At 45.6% G+C, this 20,781-nt stretch overlaps 1 protein-coding gene across 1 annotated transcript in view; it reads right to left on the reverse strand.

Annotated features, from left to right (window-relative positions):
* The window catches only part of FRAS1 (Fraser extracellular matrix complex subunit 1), a 306,274-nt gene that overhangs the window by 103,860 nt on the left and 181,633 nt on the right, over nucleotides 1-20,781 (reverse strand). The window contains exons 20-22 of the mRNA XM_033159574.1: nucleotides 8,506-8,658; nucleotides 7,470-7,616; nucleotides 5,263-5,409 (exon numbers count right to left, since the gene is read on the reverse strand). Coding sequence (XP_033015465.1) covers nucleotides 5,263-5,409; nucleotides 7,470-7,616; nucleotides 8,506-8,658 — 447 coding nt within the window. The remainder of the gene's footprint in view (nucleotides 1-5,262; nucleotides 5,410-7,469; nucleotides 7,617-8,505; nucleotides 8,659-20,781) is intronic.

The following is a 20,781-nucleotide window of genomic DNA, read 5'->3' on the forward strand; positions in this document are numbered from 1 at the left end:
AAGTTGAACGATTCAGAAAAGAACTATACAATCTGGGATAAAGAACTATTAGCCATCAAAGATGCCTTCGCAGCCTGGAGGCACTTCCTGGAGGGCGCCCAGCACCTGATAGAGGTCCGTACCGACCACCGTAACCTAGAATACTGGCAGACAGCCCGCCACCTCAATCAGAGACAGATCCGGTGGTCTCAGTTCTTTTCCAGGTTCCATTTTAGGGTAGTATATGTGCCAAGCGAACAGAATAAAGGAGCTGACGCATTGTCCCGGAAGCCAGAATACGGGGATGCCAGTCAAGACCAGGTATTGAGGCACATTCTGCAACCCCACCAGTTGCAGTTAGCCACGGGATCAGCCGTGGCCATCTCTGAATTCCAATGCCACACAGCAGCAGACCCGTTCGCCAGGGACAAACTAGCAGCACTAAGGGAAGGCAATCCCGGGATGGAACTGTTTTCGGAGGAAAATGGTCTACTCTATCACAGAGACGCTCTGTATGTGCCAGACGGAGAACTGCGAGCCAGGGTGCTACGCCAGTGTCATGACTGTCCGACAGCTGGTCACTTTGGGAGGTACAAGACACTGTACCATGTGACGCGTCAGTTTTGGTGGCCGCAAGTGCGGAAGGATGTCTGGGAGTACGTCAGAGCCTGTGATGTTTGCCAGCGCGCCAAGCGACCCCGAGAAGTGCCGGCGGGGCTGCTACAACCACTACCTACTCCAGAGGGGCCGTGGGAGACGATAGCTATGGATTTCATTACTGACCTCCCGGCCTCACAACAACAGACAGTAATCTGGGTGGTTGTAGACCTTTTCACCAAAATGGCCCACTTCATACCCTGTAAGGCGCTGCCGACCGCCCAAGAAACAGCCCGGTTGTTCATTGATCACATTTTCCGACTGCACGGGCTACCCCGTCAAATTGTGTCAGATAGAGGGGCCCAGTTCACTTCCCAGTTCTGGAGGAAAGTCATGCAATTGCTAAAGGTGGAGGTATGCTTGACCTCCGCGCGGCACCCTGAGAGCAATGGCGAGGCGGAAAGGACCAATGCCACACTACAACAATACCTGCGCTGCTATGTTAACTATCGGCAGGACGACTGGGTGAGTCTACTTCCCTTGGCGGAATTTGCATATAACAATGCCTTGCATGCCTCCTCACAACAGTCCCCGTTCTTTGCCAACTATGGGTTCCACCCGCGTGCCTTCCCGTCTCCGGAATCATTACTGCCGCTACCAGCCGCTGATGAATTCGTAGAAGAATTATCAGCTATACAAGGGCTTCTACGAGATCAGCTAGAACGGGCCAAGGAGAACTATAAGAGAACGACGGATGCTCACCGCCAACCTGGCGCAGATATCAAGGTGGGGGACAAGGTATGGCTGTCTACACGAGACCTGCCGCAGAAAGGTCGCTGCAAGAAGTTAGCTCCACAGAGAGTGGGGCCATTCGAGGTAGTACAGCAGATCAACCCTGTGGCCTTCCGGCTCCGCCTACCGGCTACAATGCGGATTCACCCGGTGTTCCACCGTTCACTGTTATCGCCAGCGATACCAGCACACCGCTATCAACCTGTCAAAGAGATACCACCGCCCGTCACGGTGGATGGGGAAGTGGAGTACGAAGTGGAACAGATCCTGGACTCCCGGTGGCGACGGCGGAAGCTGCAATATCTCATTGCCTGGAAGGGGTATGGGCCGGAGGCAAACTCCTGGGAAGATGCAGAGCTTGTCCATGCCCCAGCACTACAGAAAACCTTCCACGCGCAGCACCCAACTCGGCCTAGACCACCAGATTGGGAGGAGGAGAGCTGCTCTGGAGAGGGGGGTGATGTCAGGGTCGAGTCAGATGAGGAGGAGTGGTGGCAAGCCCCCCCTGACAAGGCAGCACCCACAGAGGAATCTGAGGAATTCGTACCTGGGGAAGACTGGTGGCGGCATTCCTCAGAAGAGGAGGAATCTGATAGGGAGGAGGAGGAAAGACCAGAGCTAGAGGAAGAAGTGGGGGCAGGAGCAGGTCCCAGTCCAGAGCGGAATCAGCCGATCCCCTCTCCTCCTCCCTTCTCAGCTGTAGAACGCCGAGCTGAGAAGCGAAGGCAGCAATTAGAGACAGCTGTAGCTCATAGGAAGCGTGGGAGTGAGCCGACTACTTAAGAAAGCTACTCCCCTACTCCATTGCGTCTGCAACAATTGTGTTGGGCGCGTGGTTGCTGTACTCGTCTTGTTCCTGTGTTCCTGGTTCGTATCTGACTGACTTGGCTTGTTCTGACTTGGACTGTTTCTGACTTCGGCTTCTCTTGACCCCAATACTGTTACCTGACTTCGGCTGGCTTCCGACCTGGACTGTTGACCTTGGCTTATCTCGTCCTGACTGCTGCGCTGCAGCACACCAACTTGTTGTCGCCCTGACACTGAGCATTCTGAGGTTAGGAAAAATTTTCCAGCACCAGAACTCAACTGAACTCAACCTCCAGTCCTTTCACATAGAAATCTATTCCTGGATAACTTGCTTCATTCCAGCAGATTAATTTCAGAAGAAAATGCTGCTTTCTTGTTGATCAACTTTGGCTGATCTGCTGCTAATCACCCAGAGATGTTTCCGAGCACAATTCAAAGTGTTGGTGCTGACCTTTAAAGCCCTAAACAGCCTCAGCTCAGTATGCCTGAAGGAGTGTCTCCACCCCCATCGTTCAGCCTGGACACTGAGGTTCATTTCCAAGGGACTTCTGGCAGTTCCCTCATTGTGAGAAGTGAGGTTACAGGGAACCAGGCAGAGGGCCTTCTCGGTGGTGGTGCCTGCCCTCTGGAACTCCCCCATCAGATACAAAGGAAACACACAACTATCCGACTTTTAGAAAACATCTGAAGGCAGCTCTGTTTAGGGAAGTTTTTAATGTTTGATGTTTTATTGTGTTTTTAATATTCTGTTGGGAGCTGCCCAGAGTGGCTGGGGAAACCCAGCCAGATGGGCAAGGTATAAATAAATTATTATTATTATTATTATTATCATTATTATTATTATTATTATTATTTATCCCAGTCTACTTTCACACACCGCTGCTGTGCGATACAGAGAAGCAAAGTGGATTGCAATCTACAAGGCGGATAAACGGAGGATGGGATATTGGCGAAGGAAATGGCGATGGAGGTGTGGAACGGGGGAGAAGCTAGCACAGGATGTAGCAAGCACAAAAATCCTGGAGGAACAGGGTGGCATGGCCCTGCCCTGGAGATAGAAGCTTCATCAGTCAATTGTCACATAGACCCAGAGAGGATGACGAGGGAGCCCTGCTGAGTCTAAGAATAGCCCCTTCTGCAAGCTGAAGAAGGGTGGCTGCTGTAAAAAGAAACCAAGGGTGCACTGGCACTCTAGCTTTCCAGACCTCAAGGTGAGCCAGGGTGCAAAAACATATGTGCAATAAGAAGGTGGAGCTGTCCTTGGATGCCCTGACAAGAGAAGCTTGAGCAGAAACAGTGAAAGTGGGCGTAAGAGAAGGAGAGAGAGGGGACATGGGGCCACTGTACAAATTGACATTGCCCCTCGAGCCCCAGCTGCAGCATTTAGAACTATTTGGCATGTTAAATGGCTGGCATCATGCTGAAAATCTGTGCAACACCATTCCACTTCCTGGAGGCCACCCTTGGTGGCGCTGAAACAACATCTGGGTAGCTCCTCTCCAGGGTAAGTAGTTCTGGGTGCTGCAGCTAGATCAGAGATCACTTGTCACGGGGGCCAGGGGGCTCTTTTAACCTGTGCCAAAGCAAAAGTATTTCTCCCATGGAATCCACACCCTCCAGCCACATGGAACATCAGCTCAGTACTCCTTTTGAAAATCCTGAGCTCCTTCTCCAATATACATCAGGAAAAATACAGCCTGGCAAACTCCTGAGGATTTAATTTACATTCTAGGTTAGCTTGGGAATCAGGGCAGGAATTTAGGATTATAGATGGGTGTCAATTTCGGTTTCTTTCTGTTTCTCCCTTTTTCAGCCTTAAGTTCAGCTCTCTGCATTTCTCCATCGGTTTGTGTCTTTTCAAAAGCCACCATGAAAATTCATCAGCATTTTTGTGCGAATTTCTCCTGATCTATTCGTATGCAACTTTACCCTGATATGCACATTTTTGCAAACAATTTCCCCTAACTTGCACATTTCTAACGCATGCTCCCCCCAATACACACATTTTCACTAACTTGCACATTTCTAACGCATGCTCCCCCCAATACACACATTTCTGCACATCTTGTTCGGCTACAGAACTGCATCGCAAAATTCGGAGAACTGCGAGTTTCAAAGAGAACCCCATTTCGGTTCCTGTGCTGTTTCAGGAAGTGCAAATTAGGACGTTTCATATCGAAATGGGAACTGAACTGAATTTCTTCCTCACCCCTAATTAGGATAATAGTAAAAATTAGCAGGGGAAGAGCTGTCCTTCTTGACTCTCCCCTGATTTCACTGCTAAAGAGTTTGCAGTGAATTCTGAACTCTACACATCTCTATATGCTCATATCCTGCTGTGAGATGAAAGTGATTCAAGAGCCCCTTATGAGTCACAGGACCCCGTTCCTTAGCTTAAACTTTCTTCCACCTTGGATAGCTAAAAAGACTCGCAGTGTTTCAGGTTAGTTAATTATACAACAAGCCTTCTGAGAGTGATGCACAGTAATCTTTGATGATGGTGTATTTGCATTGTAGCTTTATACAAATTTAATAAATAATAATAATAATGAAGGTATGAAAAGGGAAAGAAGAAAATATTCATACTGGGCCTGATTTTCTTCCTCAGAAAACACAAATGTGGAACCGGCAGCATGTGCTGCAGGCTTGTTCCTTCAAAGTTCTCTCTTGAAATATGTATAGTCAGCCTTGCAATATTTATAAATCAGAGAAAAACCCAGCAAATATACAAAATCTTATATAAATGTTAAAGGGGGGGAGGAGGAGGGATTTAGCAAGTTAAGCTCACCCATCATCCGACTGAACCGCTAGCTGAGCAAATGGCAATTCTTGACCCTCGGAAGAGAGTTTGATGGCTCACTTACTCAATCATTTACAGTACGAGGGAAGGATTTGCAATAATCTTGTTTTTCACTGGGAGCAGAATCCCAGGGAAGCAGATAACCAGGGTGAGCGAGGAGAGCGGCAAAGGGTGGGAAGGATTGGGTTTGGAAGGAGAGAGTGAAGAAGGCTTCGCTGTGACTTAAACTAGACTCTTAACCATTGTTATTGTGATCCAAGACGAGAACATCTGTCTGTTTCTTTCACCTTTGCAGGTCTTGGTGGAGAAGTCAAGGTAATACTGTGGAGCGCAGCTGTCATCCTGGCATTCGCCAAAGAGCAAGGCGTGGGACGGGTCTTTGCAGGACGTGCAACGGGTCCCCGAATCGCAGCTCAGGCACTGACTACTGCAAGCTGTAGAGGAAGATAAAAAGCAAGATGACTGGTCGCAGTTATTTTTAACGGCTGGAGCACAATAGCCGCTAAGAACACGAGCTGGGAGGTCTCCGGTTTAAAGCAAGCTTCAGCCACCAGCCCGAGACAAGCCATTATCTCTCGGCCTACCCATCTACAATATGGGAACAATAAGTGTCTGAAATGCTAGAACAATGATGATTTACTGCGCTATTGTACTTAGAGCACTTTGAACACTTCAAACAGCTACAAAACTATATAAAGTGAGGGAAGGTGGCTAGGGAGAGGTTGGGGGGACACAGGCAGAGAAAGAGTTATCCAATCCTGCGGTGCTACAAACTCCGAACATCCTGCCCAACACTGAGTCCAGGCCACAAATGACTTTCCTAAATGGGTCAACAGCTATCCATACACACACACACACACACACACACAGTCCCCCTCCCCTCCATGACACAGAAGTGAATAACACATTCAGGAAGAGAGGTATGCACTTCTCTGTAATTTTTGTTAGCCGTCTACTGAAACCCTTCCTCAGTTGCCTTTTCCCTGGGAAATTCAGCCACAAGGGAGACGACTTCTTCAATGAGGTCACCTGGGCTTTAGCACAACCCTACCTAAAGAGGCCCAACTCACACCCGCACAACAATTCTTTCGGCGCCAGGCTAAAACTTTTTTTTTCGCCAAGGCGTTTCAAATGCATAATGGTCTAATCTGCTCTCTTTTGTCATTTATTTCTGTTGTTATTGCACTAGGGTATAAATAATTTATTATATGTCTATTTCACTGCCCTGGAACCCAAGTCAAATGAAAGCTTTTAAATCAATAAATATTGAACCATTTAACCATTTCTTGTTGTCTCCTTTCCATCGTCTCCCTCCAAGGTGGTTCAAATGTTTTGAAAGTTCATGCAGCACAGTTCTCTTATGAGATAATAATAATAATAATAATAATAATAATAATAATAATAATAATAATTTATTATTTGTACCCCGCCCATGCAGCTGGGTTTCCCCAGCCACCCTGGGCGGCTTCCAACAAAGATTAAAATTCATTAAAATGTCACACATTAAAAACTTCCCTTGATTAAAACAGCCCGCATATCAGAAACTCCCTGCATGAAGAAAGCTAGCACATCAGGGGAAAGGCGTAGCATTAAATAGTTCAGGTGGACTATGCTACATTACCCTGCTAAATGTTTGAATGGAATTCCCATTGAAGAGTCAGGAAAGGGAACTATTAGAGTTAATGCAGCTCTACGGTTTTCATGACTGGGTATTCTTTGCCCCTTAAGGGCACACAAATCTTCATCCACCGAGACACCACGATCCTGCATCTAAAATCTCTTATATACCTAATTCGCTATGCTGCAGCATCTGACTCATTTTGTGTGACAAGTCTTAATTAATTCACATTTGCAACACATCTAAGAAGCTGTGTGGATTAACAGTGCGAAGAAGTAGCTAATGATTAGATGTTTGACGAGGCACATTTGCAAACCTCAAAATATACCAGTGACACATTATTCAAAATGAGAAAGAAAAGGCAAAATAAATTTGCAATGTAAGCTAGTTAAGACAGAGCTGCATTTACACTGTATGTCTTATTAACATTACTTGACATGAGGTGTTGTTTTTTTAAATGCAAACCTGTTTTGTGAAGGCTCTTAAATATAAGTTAATTCCCCCAAATCCAGCTATTTCTTCTTTTAAAACTCTTCCCCCACCCCAGTTTCAGAGGCTATTTCAAGGCTGATATGCTTGGATCTGAATCACAGCAACTTAGAATCATAGAATTTTAGGCTTGAAAAGGGTCTGGTGGATCATCTAATCCAGGCATGGCCAAACCTGGCCTTCCAGCTGTTTTGGGACTACAATTCCCATCATCCCTGACCACTGGTCCTGTTAGCTAGGGATGATGGGAGTTGTAGTCCCAAAACATCTGGAAGGCCAAGTTTGGCCAAGCCTGATAACAGCCTGCAATGTTTATTTAAATAATCTTTCAGTTGTTTTCTTTCTTTAAGCAATAAACAGATAAAGCAATTAAGCAGAAAGACATACGTTTGCAATGCTGGTTCTCATCCCTGTAGAAACCGAGGAAGCAGGCCGAGACGCACGTGCCAATGTGTGAGAGAACAAGGTTCGAATCGCAGGAGGTGCAGGAGGAAGGCCCCTCCCCTCGGCAGGTTCTACACGAAGCGTCACACTCTGGAGGGGAAAGACATTGTGGAAACGTACGCCCATGAGAAGCAGCCTCTCTGCAAACAGGCCATTAAGAGCGTTGCCATAACTCTGTGCATCAGGGAGAAAAGTGTGTTCGGGTTTGGAGCGGAGGAGGCTGGATTCAAATCTTGGTTCAGCCATGAAGCTCACTGGGCAACCCAGGTCTCTCTGTTACAAAGAGGGGGGAAGCTTTTGCTCTCCAGATATTGTCGGATTCCCATCAGCCCCAGTCAGTGTGCCAGCGCAGGGATGATGGGAGCTGTAGTCCAACAACATCTGGAGGGGAAAAGGCTTGCCACTATCTGCTCTCTATCTGAAGAATGGGATTTAAATTCAATGAATGAATGAGTATCACCACTGTGGTGGAGGTGGAGGTGGTTATTCCTCTTTACCCAGCCCTTTGGCTATTAAATAATCTATTGCCTCCTGAAAGTGTTGGGGGAGTAGACTGTCATTATGATGACTATTGTATTATTAGGCTAACAATACATTTTTTAAATTATGTTTTCATCATTGATACTCTGCAGTGTGATTTTTATGTTGTACACTACTCTGGGATCTTCTGATAAAGGACAGTATATTAATAATCATAATCATATGGTGGGCCTCTGGCTGGGTTGCTCTACGCAGGGCTGCCTTCAGATGTCTTCTAAAAGTTGTGTGGTTCTTTTATCTCTTTGACATCTGATGGGAGGATGTTCCACAGGGTGGGTGCCACTACCAAGAAGGCCCTCTGTCTGGTTCTCTGTAACCTCACTTCTCGCAATGAGGGAACCTGAGCTGGACCTCAGTGTCTGGGGCTAAACAATATGGGTGGAGATGCTCCTTCAGGTATACAGGGTTGAAGGCATTTTTTTTTCCAGATGCTACTCACTTCGACACTCCCCGCCAACCTTGTAATATCCCGTGGGGCACTCAGGCAAGCAGCGCTCTCTCAGGAGCAAATGATGGAGGTTTTGGCACTTCAAGCAGATGCTTCCTGTGTCCTGGAGATCTGCCACGCACTGTGCACACGAAGGGTGGCAATCTGCAGAAAGGAGAGGAGAACGTTGGCACGAACGTGAGAATAGTCTATGAGACCGCTGCCCGAAGCACAATACATGTATGAAGAGCCTGCCGGATCAAGGCCAACGGCTCATCTGGTCCAGCATCCTGTTTTCACAGTGGCTGAGCAAATGCCTGCGGGAAACCCACAAGCAAGATCTGAGCACAAGAGCAACTCTCTCCTCCTGTGGTTCTAGAAACTGGGATATCAGGCTATGACCGTCACAATATTTCAGAAGCTTCTGCCATATGCTTTGGTCTGTCGTGTTGATAGTGGCCTGTTTTAATAGTTAATTGATACTTTTCTCCAAGAGATGAAAATCTGGGATGTAATGATTATGGATAGCTATAGCAAGGAGGCGGGTGGCGAGTGGGATGCGGGTGGCACTGTGGTCTAAACCAGAGAGCCTAGGGCTTGCTGATCAGAAGGTCGGTGGTTTGAATCCCCATGACGGGGTGAGCTCCCATTGCTCGGTCCAAGCTCCTGCCTACCTAGCAGTTCGAAAGCACGTCAAAGTGCAAGTAGATAAATAGGTACCGATCTGGAGGGAAGGTAAACAGCATTTCTGTGCACTGCTCTGGTTCACCAGAAGCGACTTAGTCATGCTGGCCACATGACCCGGAAGCTGCCTGTGGACAAATGCCGGCTCCTTCAGCCTATAGAGCAAGATGAGCGCCGCAACCCCAGAGTTGTCCGCGACTGGACCTAATGGTCAGGGGTACCTTTACCTTATAGCAAGGAGAGAATCATTCAGTGGAGACTGGAGGCAGGGGTGGATTAGATTGGGGGGTGGGAGAGAATGAGTAGATATTCATGTAAAAAATAGTTATTAAAGATGCATTGACTCGATTAATTGAATTTCTAAACTTGTTTGTGTATTGTGGACGTGGAAGAAGAAGAAAGAGGCAGATTGCCTGTTCAGTGTAAAAGCAGCATCTGACCTGGCTCTTAGGTGGCTGAAGTAGACAATTACCAGACTCAGTGTGGCTTCTCTTCCCTGCTTCCCTTATGTTCATCCTGCTTTTATTTTTGAGCACTGAGGTGTTGAACACATTTCCTTCCCCTCCCAAGGCTTGTGCCGTGCTTCAGTGCCTCGGAGACTCCTGTACCGCCTTCCCTAACAAGCACAGAAAATGTTTGGCCTGAGGGGGCTGCTTGGACGCTCAGTTGCCTTTTTGGATTTCTCCTTGCCAAAACCACTCTGTCACTTGGAAACTATTTCTGAAAGCATGGCAAATGTCCGGGGTTGGTTCCGATATGAGATAAGGCGGTGAAATTGCCTTCAGGTGCCACAATTCCTTCAAAGCACGCTAAGTCACTGAGGCTCCTATAATACTAAATCAAGTATGCTTTATTAAACCATGGCTTAGTATTATGCGTGCACCCTGCCCAGCACCTTAATGAAGAAGAAGAAGAAGAAGAAGAGGAGGAGGAGGGGGGGAGGTATGGACTTGATATCCCGCCTTTCACTCCTCTTAAGGAGTCTCAAAGCAACCAACAATCTCCTTTCCCTTCCTCCCCCACAACAAACACTCTGTGAGGTGAGTGAGGCTGAGAGACTTTGGAGAAGTGTGACCAGCCCAAGGTCACCCAGCAGCTGCATGTATAGGAGCAGGGAAGCGAACCCGGTTCACCAGATTACGAGTCTACCCTCTTAACCACTACACCACGCTGGCTCTCATGGTTTGTTTACTACCAACAAACCAGGATCTGAAGCCTATAGCTTGCCATTTTGCGTGAACTGATTGATTTGCATAGCCCTTAACAACTTGGGTCCACCATACCTTAAACTCCACCTAAGCCTTAATATCCCAGCTTAATTGCTAAGGTTTGTTGGAGGAATGCTGTTAACTCTCCAGCATGTGAATGAGGCCCACTTGGCATCTACAAGAAATCAAGTGCTCTATATGGCTGGTCCAGCAATGTGGAATGCCCACCCAACAGAAACCCACCAAGCACCCTCTTTTTTATTTTTAGACAGCTTCTGAAGACTTTCTGGTATCAACCAGCTTTTCGAGCTGGATGCGTTTCACACAAGTGGCGAGCTTCTTATACCGTTTTCTGCTTTTATATTTTTCTTGTGTTTATATTTGCTGTTTGCCACTTAAGACATTTCCTACACAGGCTAGATGTATAGAAACATTTTTTAATAAATAAAACAGAAACTTAAAAGTGGAAGAAATAGGAACAACAATACATATGTGGTGGAGGTGTGAGGAATTTAAGAAGTTCTGGACAGTAGTAGATGAAGAATTAAAGAAGATGTTGAAAATATCATTAACAAAGAAACCAGAGGCATACCTTCTGGGATTGTTAGATGAAGAGATACCACCGGGGGGGGGGTGGATTTTCCTATACGCAAGTACAGCTGCTAGAGTAGTGATAGCTACTAAATGGAAATCACAAACTATACCCACAAAGGAGGAATGGGTTTGTAAATTAAATGAGTATTTAGTTCTGGCAAAATTAACGGCTATTATTAGAAATCAGTCAAATCAAACATTAAAAAAGGAGTGGAAATGTTTTGATGATTATATGGTAAAGTATAGCTCAAAAAAGATATGCTAATATGCCTAGATTAAAATGTGAAGTATTAGATGGAAGAAAAAAATGTAAAGAAAGAAAACAAGAATACATAGATAATTTGAGAAGATTATAGAATGCAAAGATTACTGTAACTTATATAATGGGAAGGAAATTGAGTTGGGGCGGAGGGAAGTGGGAGGAGAACGAAAAGAATAAATATGATTGATGGACGATATATAAAGATATGGGGGGAAAGGGTGGTGGTTTTGGTACATGTGTAGTGTAATGTAATATGAGAAAATAAAATAAAAGTGGGAAGATTTTTCATTCTTCACTGACATGTTAAAAACTATTTTAAAAACAGTGGCAAAAGCCCGCAGCCAGGAACACGAATCAGCTGATGATGCCATTTAAAACGAAGGAGTTTTCAGCAAGTTAGAATCTGATAGGGTAAAGGCACAGAGCCCTTTAGGAAGAGAGTGCCACAAGGAAGGTGCCACTAGTAAGATTTATTAGGGTGAAGATAGACAGGCATTCTCCATTCAAAGGAAGTAGCCTCAACACAAGTTCTCTTGTCCTGAGAAAAGATGCCTTAAATACAGTTAACTTGGAACTGAAAAGACTGCTAATGTACGCTATAACAGCTGCAATGATGCTTCTTGCCCAGAGCTGCAAATATACCTACCTGTACTAGGGCGAACTGACAGGTGAAATTGCTGGACTATACAGAGATGGCAAGATTAACCAGGAAAATCAGAAATCAGGAGGATCAAAACTTCAACAGAAAATGGGACAAATATATTGTATTCGAAAGACCACTGTGAATACTCTATCTCTTTGGCAGGCTTTACATAACTCCTGCAATGATACATAGATTTTGGATACAATGGAGTACTGTTAATTAGATGGACTTATAATACGCAGTTGAAAAGGTTATTTAAAGAACCCATGGAGGGGAGTCCTGGGATTCAGAAGAACCTTGAGTAAAATTCTAATATTTGCAATAACATTATTTGTGTGAATGAATTTGTAAAACCAAATTTAAAAAATGAAAATGAAAAAATGAAATAAGATGTGTGTTCAACCCATTTTCACCACACTTAGAAGGTCCGTGATCACTCTTTTTGTATTTTTACCATTGAGAGCCAGAAGTGGGTGAGGGCCATTTGGGTTTTCTGCCACTGACACTTGCATTCTGCACATGCCCGAAATTGCAGCGCCACCAAGTCTCCACAATGACCATGTTTTCAGAAAAGCACTGGGCATGTCGTCCGCCTCCAGCCACCTCTCAGCCTAGAGAGGATGGAGTTCCCAGCAGGGAGAGGCAGACTCAGACCCCCTCCTACTCTGCCAGCAACCCGTCAACAAGTGGCTCATGACCTTCCCCTGAACCAAAGGAGTTTCAGAAAGTTTTATAAGAAGTCTTTTGTGCACAATGCGGGGACAATGGAAGGGATCCTGGAAGCCAAATTATTCCTCATTACGGTGATTCAGAAAATTATATGGGAAATGATGGCTGTCTTGAAAGCAATGCAATCATGCTGCTGCCTTCGAAGTACCGTGCATAGCTTGCCGCCAGGTTTCCTGCTGGAAGTTAACCTTCCCATCCGTTTCCAAAACTTCCACTACAAGCGAATGAAAAGATATTGGGATTCTGCAATCCAGACCTGGCACTCCAAAGGAACTGAAAAGTATTAAGGAGCTCAAATTCCAATGGCAATAGACTGGCAATGAATGAACAAAGCAAAGGCCTTTGGGGGGTAGCATAACCCAGCATGAAACCCAAAGTTAGCACATCCTTAAGCCACACTGGTTCCAATGGGAGACATCTAAGAGCATGTTTAATGTGCAGTAATCAAAAAGTGTTGGGAGTGCTTAATATTAGGCTCAGCCTTGTCCTGTGTTCCTAATTCTTATAGCGTGCCCAATCCTGCACTGCTTGGAAACAGGAACCAGTGAGATCACACACTGGCTCCCTTTGTCACAAGGCAGGGGTCAGCAAACTTTTTCAGCAGGGGGCCAATCCACTGTCCCTCAGACCTTGTGAGGGGCCGGACTATATTTTCTGGGGGGGGGGGAATGATTCAAGAGCACCACGAGCCCCGGTGGCTGCTTACCTGTGTCTTGCATGTGGCAGGGGCTGGCGGGGGGCGATGAGCGGAACGCAAAAGGGCTCCGGAGAGGGGTTGCTTAAAATGGCGGCCGCTTGAGCGCTGCTGCTGCTGGCACCAACAAAGCCCAGCCCCCCTCCTCCTCTAGGCAGGGCGGGGAGAAGCCAGGAGGAGGGAGGGAGGAGGCACTGGTGCCGTGTGAGGGAGAGGGAGGGAAAGAACATGCATGCTGGCGATCCACGTGGTGATTCCTGGACCATCCGCGGGCCAGGACCAGAAGGCAATTGGGCCTGATCCTGTCCGCAGGCCTTAGTTTGCCTACCCATGCCACAAGGGATTGCTGGCTGCAGGGGAGAACCTACAGACACTTCTAGCCAGGAGATTCGTAACAGCCCTGACAAGTTCTGACCTGGGAAATCAAGTGATAGAGGAGGGTCAATCAGGAGCTACCAGCAAGTAGAAAAGCTTGGTGCCAGCTTCCTCAGTCTGGGCAATGTCTTGCTGGAAGAAGCCATGTGGTTCTACCTGTATGTATACAACTATTTCCCTGAACACCATATGGATTAAGATGCTTCCTTGCTCCCAAGTCGGAACCCTTTATTATTTGCAGCAAATTCAGTAGCCTAAGGCAGCCTTCCCCAACCTGGTGCACTGCAGATCCATTGGACTACAACTCCCATCAGCCCCAGCCAGCCCTGACTAAGCTAGAGCTGATGGGAGTTGTAGTCCAAAACAGAATGCACTAGGTTTCAGGAGCAGGTGTTGGGAATAAACCACACAGAGCAAGTAAAATTAACTCTCTCTCTCTCTCTCTCTCTCTCTCTCTTTCTTTCTTTCTTTCTTTCTTTTTTAAAGAAAAAACAAGGTCAGCTCCAGAGCGCCAGGCCTAATGGGCACAGCAACTCTTCTTGGCAAGTCTTGCCCCTATGAGGCAGTTGTAGAGGCTGACGGTCCACACCTTCCCATAGCTGCCTAAATCTCCCTCCCCATGGTCCTTCCCAAGCAATACGAGACCACACCGGCCTCTGTTCCTCCCTCTTCATACCTCTTCTAGGAGACCGGCAGGGCAAGGGGGGGGGGGGCTTGTTACAGCAGGAGAGGGAGACTCCTAGGCTTTTTCAGCAGCCAGACTCATCTCTGCCTCTTAGCCTCCCTCCTCTCATGCTGCAGCTTCTTGCTCTGACTGTAGACTTCCCTCTGCCACAAACTCTCCCTGCTCACTAAACCCTGTTGCCTCTTCAGCTTCTGATACCTCCTCCTTCTCCCTCTGACCACTCATTATCATCCCACCACCAATCCCTGGGCTCTGAGCCTTCTTCCCTTGGTGGTGCCTCAGTTGGTGCCTCCCACCATTCCTCTGTGTCCAGCCAACCCATGACACCAGGTTAGGGGAAGGCTGTCCTAAGGGGAATCCTACCAACACACCCCCTGTTTTCAGAGAGGCTTCATCCCAGCTACTCACCAGCCCATGTTCTCCTCAAGCTCTCTTGAAATGAATGGGGAAACTCACTATATAGCTGGGATGGTGAGCCACTGGCCTTTCAGATGTTGCTCAGCTGCAGCTTCCATCATCCCTGGCCACTGGTCATGTTGCCTAGGGCTGATGGGACTTATATTTTGTGCTGGAGGAGACTCTTGAGAGTCCCATGGACTGCAAGAAGATCAAACCTATCCATTCTCAAAGAAATCAGCCCTGAGTGTTCACTAGAAGGACAGATCCTGAAGTTGAGGCTCCAGTACTTTGGCCACCTCATGAGAAGAGAAGACTCCCTAGAAAAGACCCTGATGTTGGGAAAGATGGAGGGCACAAGGAGAAGGGGACGACAGAGGATGAGATGGTTGGACAGTGTTCTCGAAGCTACTAACATGAGTTTGGCCAAACTGCGAGAGGCAGTGAAGGATAGGCGTGCCTGGCGTACTCTGGTCCATGGGGTCACAAAGAGTCGGACACGACTGAACGACTGAACAACAACAATTTTGACTTAGTCTCTGACATGCTCCCAGACATCTCCCAAACATTAAACCAGGACAACTTCAGGTGAAACTTGAAAAATTAGAATATCGTGGAAAGGTTCATTTCTTTCAGTAATTCAACTTAAAAGGTGAAACTAATATATCAGATAGACTCATGACATGCAAAGCGAGATATGTCAAGCCTTTATTTGTTATAATTGTGATGATTATGGTGTACAGCTGATGAGAACCCCAAATTAACAATTTCAACTTGGGGGTTTTCATCAGCTGTACGCCATAATCATCACAATTATAACAAACAAAAAGCCTTGACACATCTTGCTTTGCATGTCATGAGTCTATCTCATATATTAAACTCCAGTAGCTAATGAAAACAATTGCTTACATAAATGGACTTTTCCACGATATTCTAATTTTTCGACTTTCACCTGTACGTCTGTACAATTTGTTTGCTTTTGCCTCTGTGTGCGAACACAGTTCCCACAAGTGAGTATTTCCTTCCTAGGGGGAGCACAGATCTCTCTCTATCCTGCAGCACTGCTTTGACCACGGGGACATCAAAGGACGTGCGTACACGCTATTGATCTCCCTCAGAGGGAAAGAAAAACGAGAGAAAAGGAGAGGCTTGTAGTGAATTTGATGGACCATGGGGAACCAGGGATGGAGAGATGAGGGGAAAGAGGTACTTTATACTGTAGAAACTTGTTTGGATTTTTCACAGCCATTTCCCTTTGAGCTAGAGAATAATAATAAAAAAACCAGAAAAGGAACACAGAATTCTCTTTAATGTTTCCCGCTTCCACCATAATAATATTTCCCCTTTATATTTATCTTTGTGTCCTTCACGACACCCATTGGAATGAACGGGAGGGAGAATTTGCTTTCAGTTTAGTCTTGCATCAACCTCAAGCGGTTAAGATAATGCACAGCATTGTTCCAAACACATTGCTTATAACCTGGAGGATACTGGAATCATATAAATGTAGAGCAGGAAGGGATGTTGGGGTCATCTATTCCACACCCCTCACTCGGCACAGTAATTTTGCTTCTACAGCACATCTGCCCATGAGTTTACTACAGTTCCGAAACCAAAACTGCTCCAGATCCTCCTCATGTATCTGTGGAGCATTTCCCACCCTCCATATTAAAATACAGTGGTACCTCGTGTTTCGTACTATCCCCCTTGGGAATGCTTCAGGTAATGCGCTCCGCTAACCCGGAAGTAGATGCCTCTTTTTGCGAACTTTGCCCTGGGATGCAAGAGGAAGTTGTGCTCCAGCGGTGTGGCAGCAGCGGGAGGCGCCATTAACGAAAGCATGCCTCATGTTACAAGTGGTTTCCGGTTACAAACGGACCTCCGGAACGGATTAAGTACGTAACACGAGGTACCACTGTATGGGAAAGTCAAAGAATCATAGAATTGTAAGGGACACCAAGGGTCATCTAGTCCAACTCCCTGCAATGCAGGAGCAAATGGCTCGCTGTCAAATTGCTCGCTGTCACTTTGACCCCTCAGAAAGCACATTCTGTTGTTACGGCTTCTCGCTTTGCTCACGAGGGTGACTGCACCTCTTCCGCAAGCCAGCATATGGCTCAGTCTTTTACGAAACAGTAATAACTCATTGAGGATGAGTCAACACTCTGTCCTCGCTCAACAAAAAAGTAAGGGGTGGACACCAAAACAAATTGTGCTCACGTTGCTTCTCCATTAAATTCACTGCCAAATGCTTAGGCCACAATCTTCCAGAAATTTCATCGGGTCTACTGTGAATAAAACTTAGTGGAATGCCATCCCACTAAAAGTGCACAAGATATGACTTGTGCAATGTTCCTCCACATGTTACAAATTTCCGTTTGGATTCTTAAAAATTGAGGTGTCTGGGGTATATGCAAGGACGCAGGCAAATGAGGGGTGGCAGACTGACATTGGTGGGGCAGTGCCCCATTTGCGTTAATGGATGAGCCTGTTGTTTGTTGTTGTTTAATCATTTAGTCATGCCAGTGAGCACGTCAGGCACTCCTGTCTTACACTGCCTCCCGCAGTTTGGTCAGACTCGTGTTGGTAGCCTCAAGAACACCATCCAACCATCTTGTCCTCTGTCGTCCCCTTCTCCTTGTGCCCTCCATCTTTCCCAACATCAGGGTCTTTTCCAGGGAGTCTTCTCTTCTCATGAGGTGGCCAAAGTACTGGAGCCTCAGCTTCAGGATCTTTCCTTCCAGTGAGCACTCAGGGCTGATTCCCTTCAGAATGGATAAGTTTGATCTTCTTGCCGTCCATGGGACTCTCAAGAGTCTCCTCCAGCACCATAATTCAAAAGCATCAATTCTTTAGCGACCAGTCTTCTTTATGGTCCAGCTCTCACTTCCATACATCACTACTGGGAAAACCATAGCAATTTGTCTTTGTTTCCCTTCTGCAACTATTCCCATTCCTCGGAAATTCCCATCCTCAAGTTTTTCAGAAACATCCTGCCAATTAAATTTACTTCCGCTAATTGGTTCATGTAGCCCAGAGTCTCCTTTAAACCTGAGGAACTGCAACCCACTCTGAAAGATAATGATAGTTGCCTTTCTCGCAGCCATAACACTCTCTCTTTGCCACCGGCTTTCTCGCTGCAATTAATTTGCAATTGGCAAACAATTTCCCTTCAAGGTACTGAAAAGAGTCATATTTGGCATTGAGTTCCCTTGAAGTCCCAAATACATAGTTCCACCTCAAGGGTCTGAAGGAAAATTCTAGATTAACAAGCAGCATTGATGGATGGGAAGATAGCTACGAAAACATTATTATGAAAGCGGAGTTCTTGTGGGGTTTTTTCTATCAAAAAAAGAGAACCTTATAATAGTTTCTGTGGTATAATTTAATGCTTTCAGTTGCATGGTTTCATGTGACAGCTACTTGTTAACCCATGATTAATAACCTCTGAAGGCAAATTCACATGGTGACATTTCAATAAGTGTTGAAGAGATTGAGGTGCGGCAACAGCACAGACAGAGACAAGTCATTCATTACGGGAGAAAAATCAACTTTCCTTGACAAGCCAAGTCAAACCCTTCGAGCTCGCAAGGAACCAAATAATATATGCAAATTATGCCGCTTGTGGCAATATACAGTTATTCCAATCGATCAGGTTTCAGTAATTAGACGTCGGCAACAAATGACCTAACTTTATGAACTGCGAGGGGAGAAGAGATGAAAGTTTCACTCAGGTCACGCAAGTCAACATATCCCTGGACAGGCGCTTGCTTCAAGGCTAATATAACCATTGTGCTACATATATACTATAGAGTAATAGTCCCAGGAAGCTATCAATTATATGGGTCAATTGCCTGAACACCTCATTTTTCTTTCTGTGCATTTATTTATTTATATTTATTAAATTTTGTGTTCCCGAGCTCCCAGCCCATTCTTTTAAATTAAACATCACTTTGAAACCAGCCGCCTCTCCCTTCCCTTTCTTCCTTAGCCTACTGCCTGAGCTTATCTGCCTTTTTCTTTTTCTTCTCCTTGAGGAGGGGCCCTCTTCAAGAACCCCTTCTTTGAGTAAAGCTTTTTCTCCTGCCTCTTTCTCACTTGATCATTCACTGCTGCCCAAGTCCCTGTCTCTCATCCGGGTTGAAGGAGAAGGGACCAAAGGACTGCTATCAGTCTCCTCTGAAGTAACAGCCTGGACACCGAATTCTGCACCAACTGCACTCTATGAACTGTCTTCAAAGGAAGCCTCCCCACAAAACGAATTATGCACATAGCGTGAATATGTACTGTATATTCTGGCATATAATACTTTTTAATCCAGGGAAATCTTCTCAAAAGTCGGGGGTCGTCTTATACACTGGGTGGAGAATCTGCGGTCGAGTATATCTCAAACTCTATATTTTAACTGGGAAAGTTGGGGGTCGTCTTATATGCCCAGTCGTCTTATACGCCGGAAAATACGGTACTTTTCTGCTGCCCATCCTTTTTGGATTACAGCCCCTTGGTGCCACAAACTCATCATCAGTGCCCCCTACTCTACCCTATAAAAAGCACTATTCAGAATAGTGGTTTGCATGACCCACTAAGGAAGAGAATAGAATAGAATAGAATAGAATAGAATAGAATACAAAGCAGTAACAATTCATTGCACCTTTATTCAAAATCTAATTATAACTGTTTAGTTGAATTGATTCAACAAATTTGATGAGCTTCATCCAGTGATACCAGCTATTAAAAGTCTGATTGTTATTTACCCCTCCAGCAACCCTCTGCCGTCCCCTCACCTCCTAGCACCCTGCTAGGTAACTCCCCCAAGGGGTGGTACCACCCACTTTGGGAACCAATGTTCTAGGTTCATCAAGTCCAGCATCCTAGTTGGCGGCCATCTTTGTCATCTTGGTGGCCTCCTTGGATCTCCTGTTTCCCCCAACTGTTGGCTGCCAAAATTGTTCACTGGGCAGCTGACGGTGGCCTGCGCTATAAACCACAGGTGGGAAACCTGTAGCCCTCAAAACGTTTGGGGAACACAACTCTCCACCATCCCAGGACAAAGTGGCCATGATGGCTGGGGCTGATCTGAGCTGGAACCCAACAACATTTGGGGCACACCAGGTTGGAGATGGCTGCAGGGTGGATTTAATTTAAATCAACCCGATTTAAATCATGATTTAAATCACTAGTCAATAAGGCTCAGGGCTGATTTAAATCAAAAAAATCTGATTTAAATAAAAAAAATCTGATTTAAATTTAAAAAAATCAGATTTAAATCAGCTGAACGGATTTTTTTGATTTAAATCGGCCCTGAGCCTTACTGACTAGTGATTTAAATCGGTTTGATTTAAATCAAATCCACCCTGGATGGCTGCACTGTCGTGTCTAGGGATAGGAAAACATGTCCTTTGTGGTTTTCCTTAGTTCCTCGCATTTCCAGCTTTAAGTTCATACTCCAGATTCGTTTGAGATTTATTTATTTGGATCCTCATGAAAAAATTTCCGCATTTTTTATTAACTTGTTTATTGATACTTATTCATAGATATATGAAAAAATCCATACCAATTACAAAGTATCTTTTTATAATATAGTAAGATAAGACAGCAACTTGGGTCTATGAAAGAACAAAGACAGAAGAATAAAAAACAAGGAAGAGAGAGAACTGAAAAAAAAGAGAAAGGGAGAGAAAGGAAAAAACTACAGAAAGATAGAAAAGAGTAAAGGGACTTCTGGCTCTCTGTCCTGCAGCTACATACAATATACATTCCTTTAAAATCAACCATTGTACCTACTATAAACCAGCATTTTAAAAAATCTTCAAATCCTGATATTACAAGTGAAAGAGAAAATTTACCAGCATTTTAAGTGCTAATTTCTCCTAAAATTCACATTTTTGTATGCTTTTCATCCAAATGTAATGTATAAAGGTAAAGGACCGCTGACAGTTAAGTCCAGTCACAAACGACTCTGGGGTTGCAGCGCTCATCTCGCTTTACTGGCCGAGGGAGCTGACGGTGTCTGCAGAC

This window comes from Lacerta agilis, chromosome 9, assembly GCF_009819535.1.
Source record: "Lacerta agilis isolate rLacAgi1 chromosome 9, rLacAgi1.pri, whole genome shotgun sequence".
NCBI lineage: Eukaryota > Metazoa > Chordata > Lepidosauria > Squamata > Lacertidae > Lacerta > Lacerta agilis.